The sequence below is a fragment of the Scardinius erythrophthalmus genome (assembly GCF_964197995.2).
Source record: "Scardinius erythrophthalmus genome assembly, chromosome: 12".
Taxonomy (NCBI): domain Eukaryota; kingdom Metazoa; phylum Chordata; class Actinopteri; order Cypriniformes; family Leuciscidae; genus Scardinius; species Scardinius erythrophthalmus.
Window position 1 is genome coordinate 18,679,642 of NC_138232.1, and position 27,964 is coordinate 18,707,605.

At 35.9% G+C, this 27,964-nt stretch overlaps 1 protein-coding gene across 15 annotated transcripts in view; it reads right to left on the reverse strand.

Moving 5' to 3' along the window:
• tp63 (tumor protein p63) overlaps window positions 1-27,964 on the reverse strand; it is a 43,412-nt gene that overhangs the window by 12,920 nt on the left and 2,528 nt on the right. For 11 of the 15 annotated variants that reach the window (XM_081380307.1, XM_081380306.1, XM_081380304.1 and 8 more), the window contains 3 exons: window positions 22,910-23,047; window positions 22,269-22,398; window positions 5,824-6,072 (listed from right to left, as the gene is read on the reverse strand). In XM_081380307.1, the coding sequence (XP_081236433.1) occupies window positions 5,824-6,072; window positions 22,269-22,398; window positions 22,910-23,047 (517 nt within the window). Of the gene's footprint in view, window positions 1-5,823; window positions 6,073-12,049; window positions 12,207-22,268; window positions 22,399-22,909; window positions 23,048-27,964 lie in introns of those variants that run through there. The other 4 variants (XM_081380300.1, XM_081380298.1, XM_081380299.1 and 1 more) reach the window with 1 other exon arrangement.

Below are 27,964 nucleotides of genomic sequence, written 5' to 3' on the forward strand. Positions count from 1 at the left end.
ACTAATCTAGAATAATGTTCATTTCTACATACATTCTACATACATTTTTAACAGGTTTAATAAACATTCATAAATAAACATTATTTAATTCACAAATTAACATTAAAATATTATGAATTAATAATAGTATATTAACATTATAAACTGTTTAATGTTTAACCATATATATATATATATATATATATATATATATATATATATATATTTAAAATAGATTAATAAATTGCTCAACATATATCATTATTATAAATGACATTATGCTGTACTAAAATTCATTGTTAGTTTATGACTTAACTGCATCTTTTTTGACAAATTTTATGTCAGCTACGCTGAAAATAGGTCTGTACAGTCTAATTTTGGGCTCCCTGACTTGTCATATCACTTGCATTAGCTGATGAAGTCTTTATCAGAAAATCAACAGCATACAGCACCTTCACTCATCATCTGCACTCTCAGAACTGACTTGACCCATTTCAGCTCGGACTAAATTAGCACCAGGGTGCTTTCACCGAGGGATGATGGAGGTGTTTTGTGCGTGAACTCAACGCACTATTTGAAAGGTGTTCTATAAAAAAAGAAAGATAAATAACTGTAATTGCCCTTCTGCTCCCAACTTGATATGCCCTGTACGCTCCTGTCATTCATTTAAATGAGGCGAGTGAGAGAAGGGGAGAGGGAAGATCCTCTAGGACCAATGAATGTAGACACGAATGCCAGAGGGTCAGTCACACAGAGGCCCAGCAAAAAAGCCAGAGACAGATATAAATGACATACTGACAACAAACACCATTCTTACATATTTTGCAACATCGTAAACTTCAACCTACAAAACTTACCACACAAACAAAGCAGTTGAAATACCAATTCTAGCCCTAAAGCAACACATTTTCAAAATGCAAACGTGTGGAGGCTCCCGTGTTTGCTTAGGGCAAAGTGAGCCGCTTCTGACGGAAAAACACACACATACACAAAGGGTGGGGCCACACAGTGATCTGATGAATTGGAGGCATTGGCTATTTTACAGGGAGGGGCACAGTGGTGTTAACATGTAATTATGTTCCAGTCATGGGCTACAATGGGAATTACACAGCTTGAGAATGGAACAAAAAGGTTAGAGTAACTGTTTGAACAGAAAAGGAGCTTCATAACATTTTACAAAAAGGTTAAAATTATGCATTAGTTATAATGAACTAATAATGAATAATATTTTTTATGGGTTATAGGTTAATGTTCATATATAAACATATTATTGTTATTTCATGATCATTCATACATTTTATGTTAAATATATACAGTGTTAAAATATATCTGTTGTTTCATTATTATTTATAAACTATTATAGCATTTATTGATATTTTTATTTAACCTTTATTTTTATATTTTCAGTTTTCTTTTTAGTTTATGTTCAAGTAAAATTGTTATGCATTGTTATGTATGTTAAAAAGTACATTGTTGTTAGTTCATGACCCCCTTAATGCATTTACAAATGTTAACAAATGGAGCCTTATTGTAAAGTGCTACCCAGAATTCTACACTACAGTTGCAAGATGCTAAAAAGCTGGTATGGTAGTTTTAAAGTGATCTTTTAGTTCTTGCAGACCACTTCAGCAGTTTGTTAGCTGACAATCAGCCTAAAGGAAATGTGCAGAATCTGCTCTGTTTTAATAATGACTGAAATGAAGCACCGTATTTAAGGTTGTTCGCTTCCTTTATTGTCCTGCAGCCTTTAATTATTGTAAAATTATGTTAAAATGTTAATTACTGAAATATTAAATAAAAAGTGCTAATATGGTTCAACTGTTTCTTGAATCATTTTCAATGTCTTTGCAATTGATGATGTGCACTATAAACATATCAGTCAAGAGATTTTTACACATACAGTGATTTATGTGTAAAACCACAATCACATACAACAAACGCACACACATACAGTGCTGTACATGTTGTGACAAGTTTGCATCTGTAGTGTGTGTGTTTGAGCAGAGCAGGGCTGCGGGCTAAGGCTGTATTCGTGTCTCAGCATGGCGGGGCGGGTTGGCCCAACGCTCTGGCGCCTCTGGTCTTGTCCCACCTCATACCTGACATGTACTATCACGCCTGTTGCTTCTTCCAAAACCTGTATCATTGGGAAAGAAATAAAATTGCCCCCCCATCCCCACCACCACCACCACCACACACTTTTGGCGCAGCAGGGGAAAAAATATAAAAACACCTGTTTGGTGAGTTTGGAAAGCAAAACTTTTGCACCCCCTACACTCAAATCCTAATTACACACAGAAAAATGCTTATCTGTTCCAAGGCAAATTTCACAGGACATTGCCCATTACCTGTGCTTAATATATTTCATGCTAGAAATGTTGAGGGTAAAGTAGAGTTCAAACTGCTCTTTACTCATGATGGCATGCTTTTTACACTAGAATACATGGGAAACAATTGTTTGCTGTGTTGCACGTTTGCTAACTTTTGATTAGCAAATCAACAGCCATGCTGAGTTCATGCCTGAAAACTTTGCATGGTGTTTATGCATATTCACTTCAACTGGTTCGAAAGTGAAAATCAGCCCTTTTGTGCACAAAAAGGTTGAAGCCAAAGGTACATATCCACATTTAAATGCAATTGGTTTTCAAACCAAAATCAGTAACTCTTTTCATAGTGCATTTGGAGGGAGATTGTTCTGCAAACTACCCTCATCATCTTCATACTTTCTCGAGTGATGTAAACAAATGCCCCCAATGCTTCCTGGCACTAGTTAATGCCCTGTGATTAAATTATATGCTCTGGAAATGTGATCTTTCCCAGAAAACGTGTGACAAGCTTTGGTGTAATTATGCTGGATTTCCCCTAGTTTTGCTCAATGGTCCCCCTGAGTGCTGCCAAATTCTTTCCTCACAGCTACCTTTATTTCTTCTTTTGCTGAAAATGAAGGCGTTTGAATTTCTGTTCTCGATCAATTATGGTCTGAAGGTGTCGCACAAAAGGTGGGCTTTAAGGTCACGTCTAATAAGTAGATGCCGGGCCTTTTCAGAGAGATCCATTGTATCTCGGCTGCACGAGAAAATGGAGATTATGATCGTGCAAGTGAGCTAAAGCAGACTGGTGCTGACAGACTGATCTCTTCTTTGACTCAGTCCAGTTCTACCTCTTTAAAAGCACAGGTAATCTTTCATTGTATAAAACACACAAAACAACAAGAACAACAAATCTCCAAACAGAACCTGTCAGAGAAGTGTGCTTTTCCAGGTACGCCTTTCTTAGAAATCATTTCCCTATCATAAAAATCTTTTCAACCTCAGATTTTTTTTTTTTTTTAATTAACCTCTCCCTCCTTTTTCTTCTTCCTCTGCTTGCTCTAGGTTTTAGGGCTTTACGTGGCAATGTCAGACGAGTCTCGACAAGCTCGTTGACACAAACAAGTCTGAGCTCCATCTCACGAGGCGTGGGACGGGCCTGCAGATGTTCCATGGACAAGTCGTATCTTGCCACCTTTCGCTGGAACACTCATCTCTTTGAACGCGTCTGTCCTCCCCCAACTTCTATCCTCGTTCTCATCTCCTTGTCCTGCGGCATTATGAGAGACGCAGTCGAAAAGCTTTACTCATTGAGCAGGGAACAGCCCCTTTGGCACTGTGGGGTTCAGGGGGAAGGCATGAAGTATTTACACGAGTATTACTGACCCATTCTTCTAATCCCTAGCTCACTTCTTGAGACAACAACTCTAGTGGTCGCATTCCTTCGGTCATGCCATTCTATACAGGTGAACCAACGGGCAAACAAAATCGTGCCCGTACCGTTGGATGTGTTGATAGGTTGACAGTAAAATGCAAATGGAGACTCTGCCCTAAAGAACATCAAACAAAACGAACACCAGCCAAAAAAGTTAACTGAAAATGATTGAGGGGATGGGTTTCCTCTGAAAACTGAAAACGAAGAAAAAAGGTTCATGAATGGTTTGTCTTATCATTGACATCAACAAAAAAGCAGGATTGCAAAAGCATTCCCGTAAATGATGAGCGGTAGGATGCAATGCCAGGAAATGTGTGTGGGTGTGTGTCATGGAAGCAATATATGCAGGATTAGACTGAGCTGCGTATGGAGAACAAGCGTGGGTTACATAAAACTTAACCCAGAAAATGCCTTTCATTTTGCTAAACTGTTATTAAATTAAAAGATGAGCTACTCTTCATAGCATTCATATTTCCGTTTCTCACAGTGAAGAGAATGAGTAGGGACAACTTAAATGAGACAACCATGGGTGTGGTGTCTTTCTCACACCCAGAAGTCTTCTCTAAGTACGCTGAGGTGTCTGACTATTGCTGCTGTATTGGTGAAGTCAAGAAGTGAGGATGACAAGGGATCTTGTGGGAAAAGGGTAAATGTCACAATCCCACACTGCACTGTAGCCAATGAGCACTGAGCAACTCACAAACCAAACTCCGCTCAACTTGTTTACTCAAAGATATAAGACAGCATTACCGCAACTGACTCACTGGTTTTTCAAGACCACAATCTGCCAAATTTAAGATTAACACAACATTGGTTTATAATAGCTGGGATCAATTAACCTCAAATAATGGCAGACATTTATCTGATTTAATGTCTGTGATTAAATAACTTCTATTGAAGGGCTCAGGTTAGCCTTGTCAGAAATAAATGTATCACATTTAGTGCAAAAATAAAAACTGTTGTTATTGCTATCATAAAACAAAGCAAAAAAATAATAATGAAGAAACGGTGTGAAGACAAGGTCGACAGAACCTTAATTAGCTATAACTAGCTAGCGACCGCTAGGGTGTGTTGTCCAACCGAAAGCCAGTTTTTTTTTTTACTTTTTAGTTGACAGACTTAGTGGCCTGATGGGATTGGTCCCATGCTGCTACAACTAGCCTAGCAAGTTTAGTCAGTTTGATTATAAAGGAGTGACACCTATCTATGCAAAACAAAGTGACAGTGACACAGCTCCTGTAATGCTCACTGATGCGCATTGTTTCCGCTATGTGGACATAGCGGTCTGTGAAAAGTAACAACTCACCAGCAGGGGTCAGTTGTGGCCCTTTTTCCTTTCGTCTTTTTAAAATATTTTTATATTTTCACATTTTTTTAATTTTCAAAAATTGAGTTACTGCGTACAAGTATTAATCAGATGATGCATTTTATTGATTAAAAATAAAACGTTTTTTTTTTTAAAATAACTGCTTATGTTTGTACCTATTTTAACTGACTTTGAGAAAATCTTAAGGAAGAGGGCAAGTATTGTGCAGTAAACGTTGTGGCTTTTTTTTCTCAGCCAGAGAGAGTTTTGTAACTGACAACTTTCATATAGTTCACAGAAGTGCCTAAAGCAGAGTTCAGACAGACAAAAACTTTACTATCCTTCTAGAGGAAGAAGAACCCTTGACAGCAAGAAATCACCTGCTTTAATAAGCACATCACAGTGTCTTTGTCCTTGTGTAACAGAGAACCACAGTACACTGTCATAACACAACAAAACACTCCAAATGCCATTCATAGATGATTTGTAACCAGAGGGCAGGAGGTCCACTTTCCTGGTGCAGAAATATTTGGTTGTTTCCCTAAAGCCAGACACTTAACCCCAATATAGATTTAAGGGACAACATGGTCTCTTTCCTCTATTGGTTTGGCTCTAATCCCTTACCCCATAAATGTATTGTTGTTGTTTGCTTGTGTGTGTAAGGGGGGAGGGGTGTAAATAAAGAGTATAATGGCATTTGTCTGTAGTTAACTAGCAATATTTCATTTCATAATATAAAAAATAATATAAAAGTCACACATCCATCACACATATACACAATTGCTATGACTTACCGTCCACGTGGCTGATTTGGCTGTGCTGGACTGCTGGAAGGACACATCAAAGGTGTGTGGGCCAGCATAGTCTGTGTTGGATGGGATGGCAGGTGATGGAGACAGGGCTTCGAAGGTGGAACTGGGCTGGGCGTAGGGTGATGGTGCCGTTACATTGTTCTGAGCATGATCGTTGTTGTAGGGGCTGGTGGAGGTGGAGCCACCATTTTGATCCATGCTGTTGAGAAGCCCCAGACTTGTATACTGTGGCTAGAGGAAAAACAGGGAGTATTTTTTATCAGTATACAATCTTTTCAAGTGTTTATGGTATTAGTAGTGTCACATGAACAAAGACACAATATTCATCAAAACATTAATGAGTTGTTGCCACAATACAGCTTCTTTTGATGTTAATACATCAGGCTATGATGTAATGGTGGGCTTAGAAAAACAGATGATGTGCATATCAGCCAGTGCTTGGCAGACTTAAATAAGTCTTTGTACAGTATGCACAAGTCAGAGAGAATTATGACCCAAGAGGTTATGCACTTTTTCAAACTGTTCATCAAACAGCCCCGTCTGTGTACTTGTATTAAGAAAGGCAGTACATGTCCTTCTATAACAGCATCATATGTCAATCCTGACAGATGAGAAGGATTGCCACAATAATGACACATTATGTAACTATTATTAATTTACTGGATGTAAATTTTCAGTTCTCACTCAAATGTTTTCCAAGAGTTTTATCTAAAAAATAACATTATGTAAATTATTAGAAACCATAATTCAGTATGTAATGATTCACAACTAAGCACAAACTCAAAAAAAAAAAGAAAAAAAAGAATGCTTGTTTTTTTCAACCCCAACCATTGGTTTAAATGTTTTAATTAATTTTAAACCTAGGAATTGAACCTAGCCTAACATCTAACAGGAACAAATAGGGTCTTAAATATGACACATCTAATTAGCTCAAAATGAACTACTTCTAAATTTACCCCAGTGATTTTTATTCTATAGGTGTGAAACTGCAGTCGTTTACAATGTAAACAACCATCATATTCAGGACCAATTAAGTCTTTAGCACTCCTTAATTGCCCTTATGTTGAGGGTGGGCTCTGTAGGAATGAATAAAGACACTAAATGAACTGGAAGATGCAGTAATAACAAAGGAAGGTGGGGTCAGGGAGGGGGACGGCCAGTGAATGGGCGATACACAGTTCACACGGCTCCTGTTGCCTTGTTCCAGTGAAGGCGCAGAGAGGAATTAAAATGACTGTCATTTGAGAGAAGGAAGAATGTTCTGGAGGTAAGCCAGTCTTTTCCAGCCCCACTCCTCCAGTCCATTCCTTTCCATTTATATACGCCACATTCCTGGATGAGGTGCCATGGTTGTGTGGCTCTTTAGACAGTCATTAATCTCAACCGAGTCCCTTGTTTATTTCAGGCATGGATGGAGACAGCTGTCCAGCTTGCACGCTTCTCCCCTTTCTCTCTCTTTTCCTGTCTCTTTCTTTTTCACTCCCTCTCCATAAAATTCTCCTGATGCTGTGGGCCACAATCTGTGATGGCCCTTTTCGCAGACTGTGATGACGTGTTTCTATAGTTATTACATCATAAATATAGCAAAGTTCTTTTATATTTTCATAAAAAAAAAAAAAAACATTTATAACAGTATACTTGGTGTTTTCTTGGCATTAAAGTAGAGAAAACTGGTTAATGATGCTGCGTGTCCGTGTTGCTAAAACAATGGCTGAGGGAGTGACTGCAAATTTGATCTTTCTCTCTTCTGACAAACATAATCAATCTCTTAATATTTGTTCCTCTTTTGGAAAGTCATCAAAATTCTATCATGGATTTCTGCTATTGGGGCAAATGGGAGCACGCAAATTATATTTGTATATTATATTTCGCTTCTGAGAATCCAAGAAATGTTAAAAGCGTCCATTCATTTTGACTAATGCATGTGTTAAAATAATTCATTTTTGTCTAGAAAGAGACAATTTTTAAAAGTTTTAAAATGTTTTTTATAAATAGCCTATTTTGTACACCCACACACCTGAGAGTGCCATTTGCACTGTACAGACAGGGGTCGGTCAGAGTGTGTGTGTGTGTGTGTGTGTGTGTGTGTGTGTGTGTGTGTGTGTGTGTGTGTGTGTGTGTGTGTGTGTGTGTGTGTGTGTGTGTGTGTGTGTGTGTGTACGCCACGAGTCTGCTCAGCCTCCTGGAAACAATGAGTCTCTGGCTTTTAAGAGCATGTCTAAAGAAACAATAGACCAGGTCTATTGGTGTATGAAAAGAAGCGTATTGTAAGAGCAGACACACATACCCACACAAAGAGGACCCAAACACTAGAGCATTACCCTCCAGCCTCAACAGAACTTCTCAAACACACACGTCCTTACAATGGAGCAATTAGGACATAATGGAATCTTTTAGAGAGAGTAAGACCACGCAAGTCAGTCTGTGTGTCTGATCCCACTACAGAGGTCTAGGGCAGTGCACCGTCTACTCCAAGCCATTAGCACTACATTAGCATTCATTTAAAATTAGAATTAAAGTTGGGCTTTATCAACAATCAACACAAGCACTTGGACAACAATCAGCACTTGGACAACAATCAACACAAGCACAAAAAGCATCAAAAAAGAGAGAAAAAGCAATGCAGCTATAAAAGAATTACCCTAAAATATTAAGTTTCTTAAGAGTTGTAAGTTTTAAAGAGTATAGAGGAATTCACTACTGAAATCATCAAAACATCTTTGCTTGAGAGGCCAAGTCATGTATAGGCTAAGCTCCAAAACTGGTCTCATGTAGTGTAGTGGAATAATTTTATGATAATTTTATTAGAATGAGCATTTTACTGAGGTAAACTGAATGAGCCATATGAAGTTACCCTTTATGATTTATTTTAACGTACAAGTTACATGTGTGAAACTACCCACACTTCCTAATTTCTAAGAATCATTAGAGCTGCTCAAATAATGTTGAAGGAAACACTCATAATAAAGTGAGGGGGAAGAGGGGAAGTTTACCAACTGTGTATATGCTATGAGGAAATACAACATCATAATTCAACAAGTTTGTGTAGACAAAACATCCAGCAATAACTTTTTTATTTAGCATATAGCCCACCTTTTTGATCAGTGTGTAACTTTCTCTAGCACATTTTTATCAAATACTCTTCCACAATGCAACAACTGCTTTAGCTGCTCTTAAAAATACCACCCTGTTTATAGCCTCCTTGGAGAGTGAGCCCCCGGGATGTGTGCATGCTTAAGCAGAGCCATAAATCAGATGGCCATGATGGGTTCGTTTTTTATAACACCACTGAAAGTTTGAACAATATGCATTGATTGCTGATGAACAAATTGGAATGGGCAGAAACAAAAATTTAAAGGGATGCTGACTGATTTCCAAAAGAAAAGGCTGCAGGTGCAATCTTTAATAACAAGATGGAGCTTTTGAAATGCCACGATATATGCTGATATGGCATTTGTACAGTTGGGATCCTCAAATTCTTTCTTCTGGAGATCTACCTTTCTGCAGAGTTTACATTTAAAATGTATAATATAATATAATATAATATAATATAATATAATATAATATAATATAATATAATATAATATAATATAATATAATATAATATAATATAATATAATATAATATAATATAATATAATATAATATAATATAATTCAGTTATGTTAAATGCAACATAAGTCGCTTTGGATAACAGTTTCTGTCTAATACATAAATGTAAATGTAATAATAATATTTTGTCAAACAAAACTCTCTCCATTGCTGCCCTTGTGCCTAAATGCACACATGGATGTTGAATGATTATCAGTTTCTTAGAAACGATTCTAGCGATAGCAAATCATACAGATTTCTGCTTTCAATTCTGCAATGTCAGCCTTCAAGGAATTCCAAAGAACTCATTCCATCTTTTAACAATGTGCTGTTGACAGGTGTCAGTAGAGCCAGCAGTACAGTTGGTTTTCAGCCTTGCATGGTACCGGTCTTGGTTCTTGATTTCACAAAAAGTATCCTAATGACCAAAACCACTAAATTACTGCTTCTTCATTCTAACAGCTACTTAAGTCTTGAGTTTGAGACCAAAATGAGGGCTCCTTACTCAAGAGCAGTGACAGGAGCTGAGGCTGCCCTGGCCTGGGGGGGCTGAAATGGCTGCCATTCCTGGGTGTGTTCCAGTGACCTGGGCAGTTTGTAACCCGGGATGGGTGTTGAGAACATCTGTGAGGCCTTGATGAGTGACCACAGGGGAAGAAAGCATTAAGTACTAAATTGAAGAAGGTGGAGGGGGGTTAGGTGGGATTGCTCTTACTCTCTTCGCACTTCATACCCAGTGGGCTGGGCAGAGCAGATGATTGTATCTGTATACACCACAGTTAAAACAATTGCAATTCCTAGACTTCTCAGGATCACTTTGATGCACGCATTCTTCAAAGCGGCTCCGCAATCTATCACTCAGACGAGCGGGAGTTTAACCTGAAGACCCTTTGCTGAGAGAAAGATGGGCGCATCTTAAGGCCCAAACTGTTCTCAAAGACCTAAACCCAACTCTAACCTAAAAGTTAAGGAACCTCTCCAAAGAACATACCTTAAAAATAGCTAATTTCATATTTCAACCATCATTTAAAACAAATTTCGGGTAAATCAAAACATACACAGTTCTATCTCATTTGGCTTAAATTCCTTGCACCTCTATGTCTCCTCTTACAATACAAAACATGCATGTCTACGGACCCATAACCCCTACCATGATTAAAGACAGTGAGAGACGGAGCGTTTAAAAGCATTAATCAAAGCTGTGTGGGCAGTGGATTGGTTACCTAAAGACAGCTTTAAAAACACAAGGGGGTGGGGGGGATTGGGGTGGCCGGACTGTGTTTCTACCAACAGGTTTGTCTCTGAGCTAACGGTGTTGTGTTGACAACAGCTTTGTGCAAGAGAATGGCAGCACTGAAATCACAGTTTGAACTACCACCTGTCAGGAAGGAATGGGGGTGCTTTTAGAGAACAAACACAGATCCGGCCACTATCTTAGATAGCTCAGAACACTCAAGTTATAAACTTAAGTTGCATTATTTTGTAACAGTACAAAGATCGCTTTGTTGTATGAAAGTTCAGTTGACAAATTATTAACAGAATTTTTAGAAATTAGAAATATTTTTAGAAATATTATATAAAAAAAAAAGTGAAAACAGTATAATTTTGGGGAACGATTACATGTGCTCTCCATATATCTTCTGTGTTACAGAAGATTCAGTGTTGGCATTTACTGCAGTTCAACAAAATACACTCAGAAATTCGCTAACTTTCATCCATGACCATTCGAAAACACATTAGCAACCTGACACGAAATTCAAGCTTAGCTGTGAAACCATGATCCTTTTGTCACCTCACTCAATTATATTGGCGTAAAGTATTAATATTCTTTTTCTTTCCTGATATAGCAATACAATGACTTCTGGATGTCTAAGTGCAATTGTACCCATTAACCCATTAAAGTAAAAAAAATATTTGTATACGTGTTACAAAAAAACCTTCTGAAACTGTTCGTAAGCAAAAGTAACAATACAAGGGATATTAAGGTTAAGTAAAAGTAGACTCTATGATTACTTTCTCAAAGCAAACTGCCCAATCGCAGCCTATTGTTCTATACAAACAAGATTATCAGTCTAACCATCTCAGACAAATCCATTATTTGCCAAATACCTTGACTCAACCCGAGAGCAGTACACCGTAGACAAAACAGCAGCTAGGCAAACCATTAAAGCAATACATGTTGATTTTTATTTGTAGACACACATCCGATTTTTCACACCCACAAGCCATTGTAAAATCCATTATCGCAGTTCAACAAACATGACTTATTAAATGCAAACATTTTCTAAAGTCTCAATATAAAAAAGTTTGGCAAACGTGGACAAACAAATCAAAACCAATAATTATTTTTTTTAAAAGTAAATTAAATTCAAATGCAAAGTGTCAGACCAGAACGACAAATCACAACATTTTCAGAAGTAACAGTATCCCCTAAAATGTTTTTGGTTAACAGCATAAAAAAGGATAAAATAAAGTACGCAACATATTCCAATGCCTTTGTAAGGCCTACTTTTGATGCCACTATTGGCAATCACTCCACAGGGTTCCCTGAGAACCCAAAATTTAGCACTGGGACCAACTCAGTCTCCAGATGGGCAGTGGTAGCGCAAGGGCCTTACCTCACTGTATGATGTGGGCTGATTGGTCTCCAGGTACAACATATTGGCGCTGAGGTTGAGCAGTGCAGCCGCTGTTTGCTCCACAGGCTCCAGGATTCTTACCCCTTGTTTTCCTCCTTTTATCCCCTAAAAGTGCGATGTGGGCTACAGAGGTGAACGGGACAGGCTTAAAGTCTCTATAGGAATTCAATGGGATTGCCATATATACCAGGGACAAAAAAGGGAGGTCCTGAGAAATTACCTGTCCAATACCTGAGTCCAATACCACACCCTACTTTTGGGAAGGTGTTGCTCGTCTTCAAGCTCTTCCTTTAAGATTTAACCCTAAGGAGTATGCACCAGACCTAGACGCCTTCCAATGCAAATGGCTATCGTTTTTCACTATCTATTTTTTTTTTTTACATAATATTTTATACAAAAATAAATGAAAAATAAGTGAAAATTACTTTTAAAAAAAGCGAATAATTAACAATTTTCAAATACAATATAGCAAATACTTTTCATAACATGGAAAAAAATGTATCTGTGCAAGTGTGATTATTAATTTTTCAATGACTCCAATACCTAAAAAAACACATTTCAGTCATAAGAAATTCTGTAGTAAAAATAGGTCAGCCATTTAATTTACTTTTTTTTTTTTTTTGCAGAAATATCATGGATGGAATTTTGAGACGCAGTAAATGACTTTGCTCTGAAACATGGAGCCTCCAGACACATAATTCTGGAATCCTCTTTATAATTCTACAAAGACCTTAGAGCGCTAAATTCTCTCCAGTAGTAGCATCCATAGCCCCTGTTTGCATAAGAATGAGCCTCTCCCAACCTCCAAAAGAGCCTCTAGCATGGCCCTATGAGAGTCTCACCAGAAACAATAGGACTACAGTTGACAGCTTGTATCTATCAGAGATGGCTGGTGTAAATTTGTTTTGAACACACTAATGTTGTTTCAGATAGGGTAGAACCAACCCACTCCTTTGTGAAAATTTAAATGTATTCATGTTAGATTCATCAGATGAAACAGAAGAAAGAAAAACAATTACACATTTTTAGCTTGAGGTATTTACATAATTTTACCCACTACATAAGTGCAATGTGACCAGCCATGCAAATAAATTGAATTGTAACTGTAAACTAGACATATCTCATTTGTGATATTTGCTTTTTCCATTTTATTTGTATCATGTTATTTCAGCAAATGTTGCTATCTTTGCAAACCTACCAACTTGCAGATGTACTTGTAGACCAACTTGTACCAATCGAATGTGCTAAATTCGAACTGTTTAACAGACTGAATGAAGAGAAAATTGTTCACTTATGCATTCCAAAGGTTGGTAACCACAACCCCCTGTACAGCAGTCTTATGCCAACTTAGTCACCTCTGAGAAGGGCAAACTGCCTCATTAATGCACTATGAGTCAAGAATATATTAAACTAGCATCAAAATGCACATTTAAACTATTACCCCCATCTAACACCCAGAGCACACTTTAAAATTGTTCAAAACAGTGGCTCACACCCTCCTGGGGGTAGCTGTTGTTCAGAGCACTTTGGATGGGGGGCAATTAGGGTTAGCTAAACAAACTTCTAATTATGTTAGAAAAACATTGGTTGCAATCTACAATAGGGTGTTAAGGCCCTCACTGTTGTAGCACTGAAATCACAGTGGGCTGCTGCTGAAAAACTCAACTGAGGTGTTGTGGTCAAGCTGACTGTAGCTCTTGCAAAAGAATGAAATCATTCAATCGACCACAGCTAAATATTCCATGTTTATAATATACTGCTAATAAGCAATTTATTATGTCTATATTATATTTGCTATTCCTTATGCAATGTTCTCTGAAGGAAAAAGGAAAACCTTCTAAGTAACGTATCAAAAGTCATGTAAGCAAGCAAGAAAGTTACACGTACATACACTGCCATTGTACTCAGTAAGATTTATTAATACTTTACACAAGGGTGCATTAAATTGATCAAAAGTGTCACTAAACGCTTTCAATTTTTTACAAAAGTTTTCTATTTCAAATATTGAAAATATGTTGTTCTTTCTTATTCAAAGAATCCTAAAAAAATACTTTTTTATTTTTTTTTTATATAAAGTATTTTTTATTTTACATATATTACAATCTTTGAAATGGTAATATTTTACAATATTATGTTTTACTGTATTTTTGATCAAAAAACGCAGCAATGATGAGCTTTAGAGTCTTTTTAAAAACATAACAAATGTAGTAAAACTTTAAACAGTAGTGTATTCTCCACAAAATTTGTCTGCTGTTTGATTGTTCCATATGATCTAAGATAGTTTGGGCTGTCCGTATGTTGTATTAACAGATGTTAATATGTAAAAATACTTTTGGGGGGGTTTATTGCACCGACTTGAAAAGCTATTCCTGGTTGAGAAGTTATTTATGTGTCCCATGGGGGTCAGAGGTGACAGCATTAAGGGACAGCCTCAGGTGACAATAGACACGGTGCACAAAGGGTGGACCCCTAAACCTGACCCACCTAACAATCACAAATTATACCACAGACTGCAGTAAGAAGAAGTAAGTCCCTAAAAAAGGTTTTGCTTTAGGGAGGCATGGTCATTCATGACTAAAACAAAACACGTAGATTATATTTGTTGAGATGGATCATTCCCAAAAGGTTAACTGTTCTGGTTTTGCACGCACCTTGCATTCTTTTCGAGGCTTTAATTTTACATTTAGATAATGGTGTGGGCCTTCTTTTTATTTAATTTATGAATTTATTTATCCACTCTTAAACAGCAAACAAAAGATCATGTGCTACCCCTTGTCAAATGACTAAAGACTCTACTTGGCAGGTCAACTCCGATTCATGAAGTGAATATATATATAGTCTTACACTCATTCAAAACAATTAGGCTAAATTAGGCAACCACTGTGAGGCAATAAACAGGCTCTGCAAAAAGGTGATGAACCTGACTGAAGCTTCCCGGTGGCTCAGACAAAAGATGCTGCACTTAGATCTATGTGGACACTTGAAGGACTGTTTGGGCTTACAACTCTAGGATTAGTGAGGTGTCATGTGTCAGGTGGCTTGAGTTTTGAGAGACACCTGCTCAAGAAACTCTGAATCGCCTTTTAACAGAGGAGTGAGAAAAAAAGAGGGGTAAGACGTTTATTTTATTATATTTTTATTGCATATCTTGTATATATTCTCTATTTTATTTGATTACTTATGACTATTGTTTTTATGGCAAATTTTTATTATGATTATTATCATTATTTATTATTTAATTATTTTGTTTTTAATTATTTAATAATTTAATTTTTTTTTATGTAAACTTAAATGTATTGAGTTGGCAAAACTCAATACATTTAAGGTAATCAGTTGCCTCAAAATATTTCAGTAAAGAAATTCAAAGTTTAAGTAAGCAGAACTTACAGACTTTTATTTTGTACTCATACATTTTACTTGTTCTTAACGTGAAATGTTTGAGTACATTAATCCATATATTTAACTTAAAATTTTCATGTAACCTCAATGCGAACATTTTTGTTATTATAAACTTAGCTGGTTATAACAAACTAGTTCAATAATTGCTATCAATTGTATAGTTTAGCACTTGCTGTATGAATGCAGCAATATAAAGCATTGACATACTTGCTCTCAAACCAAGCCGCATGCACCACTAGTCATTATGACGGTAACTCTCCTAAAATCAACATTAACAAAAATGATTCTAAATTAGCATAACAAAACATTAATCACTACTAAATCTCCCACTAAACATTAATCTTGCACAAAAAAAAAAAAAAAAAAAAAAAAAAAACATTATATTACACTTAATTTCAGCATTTACTCTCCCTTTCAAGTGCCATGGGCAAAGCTTGCTGGGAAATAGAAATCCCAGTCCACTTAAGTTCGTCTAAATTAAAAGAAATAATATCATAAAAATCAAAACAATGAAACAGTTCAGTTTACTTAAAATATATCAGTTCTGTGAACTCAAAAGAAAAAGAAAGTGCTCAATATTCACAAAAGTTAATTTGACTGAACTAATTAGTCTAATTTAAGTTTGTCCTACTCAAACCAATTAGTTATTTTGAGCGTTAGGGTTTACAGTGTTTTTTTTTTTTTTATCTATGCTTTTAAAACTCATCTATGGGTCAGTCTGCTTTAACTGAGTTCACTAGCTCATGGGTACAGTGCAACACTTCAGGATAATAAGCTGTTTGTGATGTCAAAGACTAAACACCTGTGGACATCACAGAGCAAAAGTCAACACCTGCACTCTGAACTTAAGAATAGTTTTACAGCATAATTTGCACTAGTCCTCGCTATCCTGTTTTGATCCTCATATAGTCTTCGAGGAATGGTTATATTCTGTTATTAGTTAAAAGTTATTAGTTTCAAATAAGCATAATGTCTGACTTAAAAAAAAAAACACGGTATCCTTTCAGCCGTTGACAAGAAAAAACACAATATACAAGTAAAAACGGTTAAAAAATCAAATTGCAGAGCCTTTCAACTAAACCAGGTTAAGGGTCACTGCTGTGATTTTCCGTATGAGACAGAGAAGGAAGCCTTAAAGATATTTTAGTTATTCAGAAATATGTGCTATAATTTCTTCATTTAGTTATACTGAGTTTTTTATTTGTGAAGATGATATTTAGAATCATAACAACACTGATCTTACAAATACTAAACACGCCTTGTGCCTTGATGTATATGTACTGTATAAAGGAAGAGAGTGGAAAAAAAGAAAGAGACAGAGGGCAAAAAATGCAAATGTTTACAAGGCAGTACTTTTTAATTTCGCTTGAGGCCAACTGGTGGGGTGACGAGTCAGCAGTGATTTAGCGGTCGTGATTTAAACTGAGGAGTTGAATCTCAAATTTGAAAAGAGTGAATATATAAATATATAGTAGAAGAACAACTGTAAGGACTTTGATCATCTGAACCGGACATTCATCAGCACTATGAAAACCACCACAATAAATAAAATGTATTAAATAACATTAATAAAATGGGGAACAATGAAAACCACTTATTTTATAATCAGTAAATATCAGATTTTATAATATTTTATAAATCACAATTTTAAATAATTTAAAAGAAACATTTCAGACAAGACAAACAGTAGCTACAGAATGCATGGATTGCTGTAAGGAAGCACGCCTTCATTATGTGTTCCTGCCTAATGCTGAGTCAGGCTCTACTTGAAAAGAAAACTACAAATGACTAATCAAGGGCTAGGACACAACACAGCCTAAACAAACCATTGCCTCACCACCTTCAATGTATTCGAGCCAAGGGATAGATTATGTTGAATTTTTGCAGCTCAGCAACACCCAGACGAAAAAAAAAAAAAAAAAAAAAAAAGTACTCAATGGACAGCCATTCTCTCCCGCAAATGCTTCTATTTGAAGCAGTTTGCAAAATATAGAACCTGTTAATGTGTAACTTTGCTTAGATCGATATTGGTTAGATTGGCTACGACATTTGATGGGACAAAAAAAAGCACAGTGGTTTGTAACTGTTGTGGAAAATCGTTACTGCACTGTAAAAAATGAATCATGAGTCTTGTAATTTTCATTAAAAAAATTGAAGTGATCATTAAAAATATTATGTATATTTTATTAAGAAAATTGTGGTTCAGTTTTTGTTGAAAATATTGAGAACATTTCACTAATAACACCAATAGATGCATTTTCCTATTTTTCTTAAGGAAACATACACAATTTTAAGGCTTGAATTGAGGAACTGATAAACCTCATAAAATTAAGGAAAAGGGGCTACCTATTTATTTTAAGAGAATTAGCTCATTTATGCGGTTTTATTTAGAGACACCATTGTTTGTTCCCAGCATGCTTTGCACATGGCTGGAAATGGAGAGTAAATCTTGAAATAAAGTGTTATTTCATGTGTTTTTGAGTAAAGGGAAACATCTGTTAATGTTTAATGTTCAGGTATGTTTGACATTTGAAAGAGTTTCTATTATGTTAAAGTTTTGATCGTTACCATTGTGCAGAAGAGTAGGGCTTATGGTTAGGTTGTGAATAACTGCATTTTTTTAATATTCTGAAGCATGTTGTTTTATACATGTAGTAATAACTCTGCTAATGATAGTGCAGTAACAAGTTTGATTCTGTGCTGTCCTAGCAGCATAGTCTTATTATAAAACAATATATCTCATAGTTAAATATAAACAGGTCATATCCATTCACTTGACTTCAAACAATTTTGAGAATAAAAAATACTTAAAATAAAAAAGCACATTTCACAAAAAAAATGTAATTCATTATGTCTAAATAAATTAGGGCATTTTACATGATTTATTCAGGTAGATTCCATGAATGAAATCAAGCTTTAACTACTCAAAAATAGTATGTGTAATATTGTTACCATAATTTTTTTAAGTAAATAGCAGTAACATTTTTTACAGTGTGCCGTGATGCTTAAATCTACCTCTGACTGGAGTCTTTATAAGCAAGTGTCATCCACACAAACAGAAACAACTTTACACAGATGATTTCATTTTCTGTCCTTAGTACCCTAGTGAAAAATGAATATACCAAAATGTATTCGAAATACATTTATTTTATGCTAAGTATACTACAAATACATTTACATATTTATGTACTTGTATATTTGATTGTATACTTTACTTTAAATATCTTGCATTTAAAGATACATATATACACTATCCTTACAGTAGTGATATTAAAACATAGTTAAGGCTTAATATTAAGAAATGTGCATTGTGCAGTAAAGAAGTACTCTAAATAAAGTTTAATTATAATATTTATATCAGTAGTCTCAAGCGATATATCAATGAATATGTTAGTGGATTTGTACTATACTTAGTATGAAATAAGCATATTTTAAATATATTTACATTACATTTTTTAATACATTTTAAATACATTTTATAGTTTTTTTCACTAGGGTAACTAAAAAGTAACTTACTATGATAAGTTGTTATTTACACACCCCAAGGAGATTAATTGTTCATTAAATTATTTAAGTTTAACAAAAACAAACAGCTTTGTACACCAGTTCAAAGACTGATTTTTATTTTCAGCAAGGATGCACTAAACGGATCAAAGGTGACAGTAAAGATATTTATAATGATACAACATATTTCTACTTCATAAAAATTAGTTTTTTTCAAACTGACTTTTTATTCATTTTAAAATATATAAAAATAGAAAATATTCATTTTAAATTGTAATAGGCTAATATTTCACAATATTACTGATTTTACACTAAAAGTCAAATGTTAATAAGATTGTTAATCTTATCAATTTAACATTATTATATTACCAAAAACTAAGATTAGTCTAAGATTACTGTATCAAACAAGTGCAGCCTTAAAAGACGCCTTAAAAAAAAAAACTGGCTCCAAACTTTTGATGGTAGTTTACATGAACATGCACTCATATGTGGTTGAGCATCATCTCTTTTAATTTATTAAAATATAATTTAATTTTAATAACAATATGTGGAAAAATAGTAGTAACAAATCTAAAGCATGAACTGTTTGTAAAAAATAACTCCACACAGTAATTTATGTTTCTGTTGTACTGGCCTATATGGCAGTTGTCGTTGACAGAAGCAAAAAGTTTTGTTTGCTATTGTCATTGAAAAAAGGTGAATTTTAAATAATGGCACATTTAATATTAAACATGTTGTCTCCCTTTTCTTTGGCTATTTCATCAGCTACAAAAATACTAGCTCATGAGTTCACCACGTTTAGCTGAGTAACTGCTCCATCTCGCCATGATATCAGCTGAGCTGTTGGATGTCAGGACACAACCTTTCCTCTGTCACATTCCTTCATTCTACCTGACTCGACACCTCTCTCTCTCTCTCTCTCGCGCTCCTTCTCCTCCCCTATCCCTGATCTCACACAGACAGAATAGGACGCAAGCCTCAGTTACTCACAGCGGCAGGTGCTGCACTAAATTATTGCCCTGCAGCTACAGAGAAAGCACACCTCCAAAAGAAAGAGCAATTTCAGATTAAAAAAGGGCTTTAAACCCCATGCACAATACAAACACCGAGGACCCTCAGGGCGCTAAACAGTGCATATCATTTGATAATTAATGAAGGGCGGCAAACCTTTTCCTTAATTCTTGTTCTTTTGGTGAAAGAGTTCACAGATCAGTCATAAGCTGGTTATTAAAGGGGATAGTTCATCCAAAAAGAAATTCTGTCTCAGTATTTTTTGTCCAATGTTGTTTGGACACCATCGTTGTTCAAGATATCCACAGAAGAAAGAAAGTCATACAGGTCTGGAACAACATGAGGGTGAGTAAATGATGACAATTTTCATTTTTGGGTGAACTATCCCTATAATACCCACTGCTGTCTTTCATTAAAAGTCCTTCGAGAGTTTAACTGGCGATTGGCAGGTTTCCATAGTTTCCACCTTTTCGATCAACATGAACGCTAGCTGGCAAGGGACGAAGTGTTAGCGTGCCATGCTGCGCACCACACCCGATCTTTACTGCGAGGAAAATGGGGGCGGGTGGTGTTGTATGGGGGGTATTAATCACCAGATCAAGAGAAAAGATAATCCCTCAGGGCCAGAGAGGCAACGCGTTGCTCAGTCTCTCCCTTTTTTCCCATCTTTACTACCGGACAACTACATTCCTCTGCTGGGAGGGGAACCACAACCACCTAATTCTCCTGTGCACCCAGAGAAAATCTACAAGGCCTCAGCGTCAGGTCATACACTTAATGTCAAACTTTCCACTGCTCTTCTGTTTTGTATAAACACTATGTTAGAGCCATACGTGTTGATAAAATCTGCCCGAGGGATACATCAATTTTGCTTGACTTACATCGCAAATTAACAGTTGTTAAACAGTGTTAAAGTTCACAAACTAATTTATACAAGATTTACATTTTATAAAAGAAAAGGATTAAATAGTGCGAACAAGAAACAGATCTTATCCAGAGTGTAGAGAGGCGAGAAAAAAAAAAAAAAAAAAAAAAAAAAAAAAGATAACTTACACCAAAGAAGAAATTGTCTGATGTGTAGTGTTGTTGTAAATCTCCATCTTCATAATTCATTGATCCAATTCAGTCCCTTAAATGTTTATGATCATTCAAAAATCGTTTAATTTACATGACACAATGCAACAACTGAAGCACTTCAGATCGGATCTGCCATTGTAGCAAAGCAAGGCTATCGTCATCAGGACTTTTATATTTAGTGCTGTTCATCCGGACCTGGACATCTCTTTTGAATTTGTTGCCACTAAAACTATCCAGAATGACCAGGGAAAACCCATAACACCCCCAATAAACAGTAACACCCCCACATGCAAGTGTAAGTTAACTGTTTCTGCTGGGGCTTACCACTAAATTCCCCACTACTGAAATTATTCACTTGAGTGATCACACTAAACAAAACCAAGTTTCATATGTGATCATATAATTACGTTTCTCTGCTTAAAAAATTCATATGTGTATTCCAAAAACTTGTTGGCTGAAGTTCAATATTTAAAAGCAAATTACATTTAAAAACATACACACAGACACAAACCAAAAAGGAGCTAAAACTATTTGGCAAAAAATACAGAAATTCTTCTGGTGGAATTAAAAGAGCTAATTATCTACTGCTTCCATCAATAAACAGCCTGTCTGAGACCATTCAGTGGGAGGTTTTAAAAAAATCCCCATGTACATTTGTTTTAAACTGTGCGGGGGATTTTGGAAGTTAAATTCTTCAGTACTACAAACAGTAGAAAATTAAGCTAAATATTGAAAAGATTATTAAATATTTTGTATTAATGGCTTTTGCACATTTTAAAATATCTAAACTGTATGTAGTTTTATGCTATGTGAAATTACAGAAAATTCAACAAAATACTGCAATAGAGGCATCACTATATATTACCGGTAATAGATGGTATATATTTGGGTGATAGTTTGAGTCAATAACCAGTTATCAACTACCTGCCTTAGCTCCTCCTTTTAAAAAATGAAACACTTAATTAAAATGAATATTCCCATATTTAAAGCTTAGATATGCACTCGAGAAGATCAGCACTTGCATTATACATCATCCAACATCTTGAAATGTGTCAAGAACAGGGTCCCACAGTAACTGCTCAGATCTTAATGACACAGCAATATCCTTCAGATAAGTGAAATTGTTGTTTGATTCAAATTGGTGTAGTTTCTAAACGTGGAAATTTAAGTGTGAACAATTGTGTGTTTAGTGAAATGAAGTACTCACTGTAAGGGGCTCCTCAGGCCCACGCATCGTGATGCAGTCCATGCTAATCTGTATGGTATTGGATGCTGATCCGACTGCAGAGCCCTCAGAGAAGTTCAGCTCGATAGGCTGCATTGAATGTAGTGCAGACCTGGAACAGAGACCAGCAAATGGACTGATTACTGGTGAAATGAGTAAATAATGTTGAATTTATTTATTCATTTCTTTATTTAAAAAGTCTAAGTTAAATAAAATGTCATATCATTTAGCCAGTAAGTGGGTGTGACTGCTTTTAGTGTATAGCGGGTAACACTTAAAGTCTTTATGTATAATGCATTATGCAGTTGTATTTATTATATTGTATTAAATATTTTACATAAATATGTGCAGATTGCTTGTTACATCTGCAATTGGTTGTTTTTCATGTTTTAATGCATGATATTTTCTAAAAGTGTAACAATGAATAGATAAGCATTATAATTGTGGTTACAATTATTCACAAGACCATTCAATGCATTATAAAGGCATAATACCTGACCCCAGAGATTAATTAAAAGTGACTACAAAACACTTTTATAATGCAATATATAAAGGGTTTAAGTAAAGTGTCTACTATTATGTATTAAAGTACAAGTGAATTTATAAGGTACTTCATAACTCACTGGTCCAGCATCTCCAGTAGCTGGTTGAGGACGTCTTGTCCGAGGATATCTGTACCCTGAGAGCCCTGGCCCTGTGACATGGAGGCCAGGAAAGAACCTTCAGCCCATGAGAGACAAGCTGCTGCGGGTTCTCTCAATCTAGAGAGATGGAAACAAAAGTTAACTCAAAATGTGTGTCCTCATATAAATTGTAGATACACTTACATTGTATTAAACTTATTAAACTAAAACTTTCTGAAGAAAGAGAAAGAGTGTTGTTTTTGCTCATGCTAAAGTCACTTCCAGGGGTTTGTTGTGGGTGTTTGCAAGGGTGTTGATATGGGTGTTGCCAGGCGTTTGCTAGGTTTTTTGTTTGGTTACTTTCAAGAGCCTACTCCATATTTATGTCATATTTTCATATGTACACCAGACGAAAAAAAAAAATATATATATATATTATTTACGAACATCAGTTATGAACATCCTTTATCCTAAGTATGAGCAGCAGTAATAGTTATGTTTACCTCTGCAATCACCGCTAATTAAAGTAACAAATGACTTGAACTCAAATTTCATTTAGTAAACTGATACAGTATGCATTATTGCCAGGGCCGGATTGACCAATACTGCTACTTTTCAAAAAAAAAAAAAAAAAAACCATTGGTTTTGAATTAAAAACTGTGTTGTCAAAGTTGATATTGTAGCTTTATATATGATCATACAACCTACTTGTATGTGTAATTATATTAACATTTACCAAAATCAAGCTCAAATCAAGTTTCCAAGTTTTTGACCAACGAATGTCCTGTTTTTTTCCCAGTCATTACAATGGCCGCATCTGAGGCCATCTTACAGATTTATTGCAGCTGTAGCTATGTGTGTACTTAGTTTTTTCTTCTTCTTTTTTTTCTGTCATTTGTCCAAAATCTCACTTCTGCAATAGATGGTCAACCAAAATGTGTGCGGTACTTCATTCAAGATTGAGGCGGGGTGAAGTCATGAGGTTTTAACCGACAGTTTGAGGAGCCAATGGAGTTACGACGTTTAGTCACAAGCTGTTCATTGGTTAAATATTTGCAAAACCCACAGACATATAAAAGATATAAAATTACAAAATATGGAGATACAAGACCTGACAGTGATGATATGTTATTAGTTTATAAAGTAATTGTCTTACAGAGTTTGGCATTACACTGAAATAATAATAATAACAAATATATTATTTCTCCTTTATTGTAATTGCCTCCCTGGACCTGCGAGCATAGGCACATGCCTAGAATGCTTATGCATAAATCCGGCCCTGGTTATTGCCTTAATGGTGGTAAGTCACTGCACTTCTTCAGGATGTAAAAACACAACTCATTCTTAATCACCTCTCCCCCCACAAAGGCCATGCTCTGTGCCTGTCTAAAGCAACACCAATAACCAGTGTTAACATGACATTCAGGAGCAGTAGAAAGAATAAGACTGTCAGTGAAAACACGACTACCCTCTCTATTTGAAATATGACACCAAGCCAGAGCCGGCGTCTCATTGTTCCTTCTGAGAAGCAGCACACGCTGAGGACCAAGCAGAGCGGAATTCCCCTTCGCTGTCTATATGATAGCAACACCACCGCTATGCAGTATTCGGAATGTGTGTGGCTGAACTGGGCTTGGCTGTGGATGGGGGTTGAAGGTAGTAAATGTATGTATGTGTGTGTGTGTGTGTGTGTGTGTGTGTGTGTGTGTGTGTGTGTGTGTGTGTGTGTGTGTGTGTGTGTGTGTGTGTGTGTGTGTGTGTGTGTGTGTGTGTGTGTGTGTGTGTGTGTGTGTGTGTGTGTGTCTGGGAGTTGGGGTGTCAACCCATAATCTAACGTTGGCACTCGGGTGTGGGGCCGGAATTCCCCTACATTCTGTGCGTGAGGAGATATTAATAAACTAAGCAATGTAGGCATGCCTAATAAATGCTGAATGCTTTTAGGTCAAAGGATGTCAAATTACTGTATCCTAGGCAGAGATACAAAGCAACACTATTCTTTTATATCACTGTAAAGTGACACTTCGATACCAGCCTTTGAAGAGAAACTTCATTTTACAGTAGGCCTATTTGTTCTGCCTAGCATCACAAAGCTTTTTTACATAATACATTTGTATGAATTTGAAATGACGAACTAGTAAAAAACTTGGGAACTAGAAAACTAGAACTAGAAAAAAAAATGGTGTTTCTTAAAAGGGATAATTGCAAAATCCTGTGAGCATTGTTTTATTTCTGTGGAACACAAAAGAGTATATATATATATATATATATATATATATATATATATATATATATATATATATATATATATATATATATATATTTTTTTTTTTTTTATCTTATTTATTTATTAATTGGGGGTGGGGGGTAGAAAACTATATTCATTTCCTAAAAGAGGGAAAATGGGAGGGGCAAAAGAAGCATTTGGAATTCTGCTTCAATACCATGAAAAAATTCCTCTTTTCCCTTTTCTTTCCATGGGCTCCCCAAACATAGCTCTTCAGAAGAAACGCAGGGTATATACTTTTTTTTTTTTAGTCTTTGTTCGGCTGAAGAGGTGTGGCACAAAGTGAATGCTAGAGTTGAATTACTGGGACAACGGTGTGCTGCCAGGCCTGTCACTGGGGATAAAAGCTTTTTCATTGCTAATGTTTGCTTTAAGCCTCATAGATATTGTCATTTGGCACACTGGAAGACACACAAATGCCAAGCCCAATGCGTCAATTGTCACAGTGCGTCCATAGGTCCATACCTCAGCATTCCTACCTCCCATTGTAAGATAAAAATCTAAACCCCTCTACATTTTACACTGTCAGCCTGAACAGTCTGGGGGGCTTTTAAGGGAGTAAGTAAATACAAATGAAAGCTGGGCCCTAACTTACTGACAGCTATTCATATTGTTAGCTATTCATCCTTCACCCATTACAAGTACAATCAAAGAGAAGGTAATTCAGAATATTTATTATATGTCGTTTTTATCAAATGGATCTCGCATGCACAGCAGAACTTTGAGATAATTTTTTATTTTTTTTTACAAAGTTATAAAGGCCAATGTAGCCAACTAGAAAACACATGCATCTGGATATCAAAATAAAAAGACGCAGACACAAAACTATTTTTATAAAATTAATATTGCTATCATTCTCTATTGCAGAGTTAGATTGTGCAATCATAAAAAAGCAGCGCCACTATATCACTGTAGGTAATATTTTTTAGTATTAGTTGATTTACTTTTGTTTTTCTGTTGAAAGGAAAATTAACCCCCAGTAAGGATGCACTGATTCTGACAGATCCCATATGCAAATAAACAGACAATTTTAAAATCCAACACTATATTGTCAAAATACTATAAATGAAAAATGTATATAATAATAATAAGCATCACAACTAATGAATAGAATAAAAAATGTCTTAATTTTTGAGATCTGGTAAAAATTGCATTTAACAGTGTCATTAAAATATTAGCATTTTAAAAGATCGAATTTAAAGGTATAGTTCACCCAAAAATGAAAAATCTGTCATCATTTACCCAACCTCAAATTGTAACAAACCTGTATGAATTTCTTCTACAGAACACAAAAGAAGATATTTTGAAGAATATGGGTAACCAAACAGTTGATGGGCTCCATTGACCCCCCCATTTACTCACCCATCACTGTGGGTGAGTAAATTATGACAATATTTTCATTTTTGGGTGAACTAACCCTTTAATTGGGATTAAGGAAGTTTTAAATATATGAGGCAACAATTAAGCTTCAATTAATTGTCCATGTTCTTTAATTATTTTTAAAAAGGCTCATAAACAACGCAATAAGAAGTGACAAGCTATAAAGAAGCGGAAGCAACTTAAGCAAAGTGTTTATATCATAGGGGTATGTCATCTATATCATATATCATGGAAGACTATGTTTCATTTATAGTGCTGTGAGAGTGCTAAATAGCTCTACAATTGTCAGTACGCTTAGATTTAGCTTTTGCTATCACACACAACAAAACCACAAAACAAGATACTACTTCTCTTATGTCAGAGAATGTAGTGGTTAATAACCTTACACAAGGTTCCAGCATCTGTCTGTATAGGGATTACATGTCTCTCTCTCTCTCTCTCTCTCTCTCTCTGTCTCTCTCATTGATATGTTATTGCATTTAATATTGTCAACATTACAGGTTGGTGAGAGCATGAGGACTATATAGGTCTCCAGCAGGTGCTGAGAGGCTGCTGTCTCAGGTCACACATTGCAACAGGACATGTTTCAGATCCCTGGCTGAGAGCTGGGTGACAGCCCTGGTGTCATGACATCATCATCATCATCATCATCATCATAAAACCTGTGCCAGGGGAATTATCCAATTAAAGTTCAGAGAGGATGCACTCTCGGCAAAAGGTCTAAAAACAATGGACGAACGGATGCTAGATAGTAGCTAGAAATACAATATGGTTGACAGGGATTTTCAGCCAAGAATGACATCATGGTCCCACAAAAGGTGCAGCACCCATGCGCGAAAATATCCAGCTTTGATTTACACCCACAGAAATGACAGGTGAAGTTTATGGGCAGATTTCTGATCCATCCTCAGCTAACATGGGAATGGCCATTTCATCAATTAAACATCTAGGCACCAAAATAATAGCACTCACAAAGCCTGATAAAACAAATAGTGCAACCTGAAAATGAGTAATTCAGGAATCACGCAGTGAAGGAACACTATGTACTTTTCTGTCATTCTCCGTCAAATAACCAAAGCCTAAACATGTTAAGAATTCTGCTTTACCACGGTGGCTGCCACATCTGTCATTATGTCAGCCATCGCATCCCAAATTTAGCCAAGGAACCATGCTTCTTATCCTCATTACAGGTAATAAAAACCATAAAGGAGATTTTAGTGAGATGATTGAGATGAAAATATTTCAGGGCTTAGCTCACCTTTAAAAAAAGCATCAACTTCTTGGAGACAATAGTGAACTGTAGTTTTTCACTGTGGCTATGTGGAGGGTTGGTTTCATCTCTAGTGGTATAGCTTCTTTGGAAGCTGTGGGTGGGTGTCTGGTTACTGGGG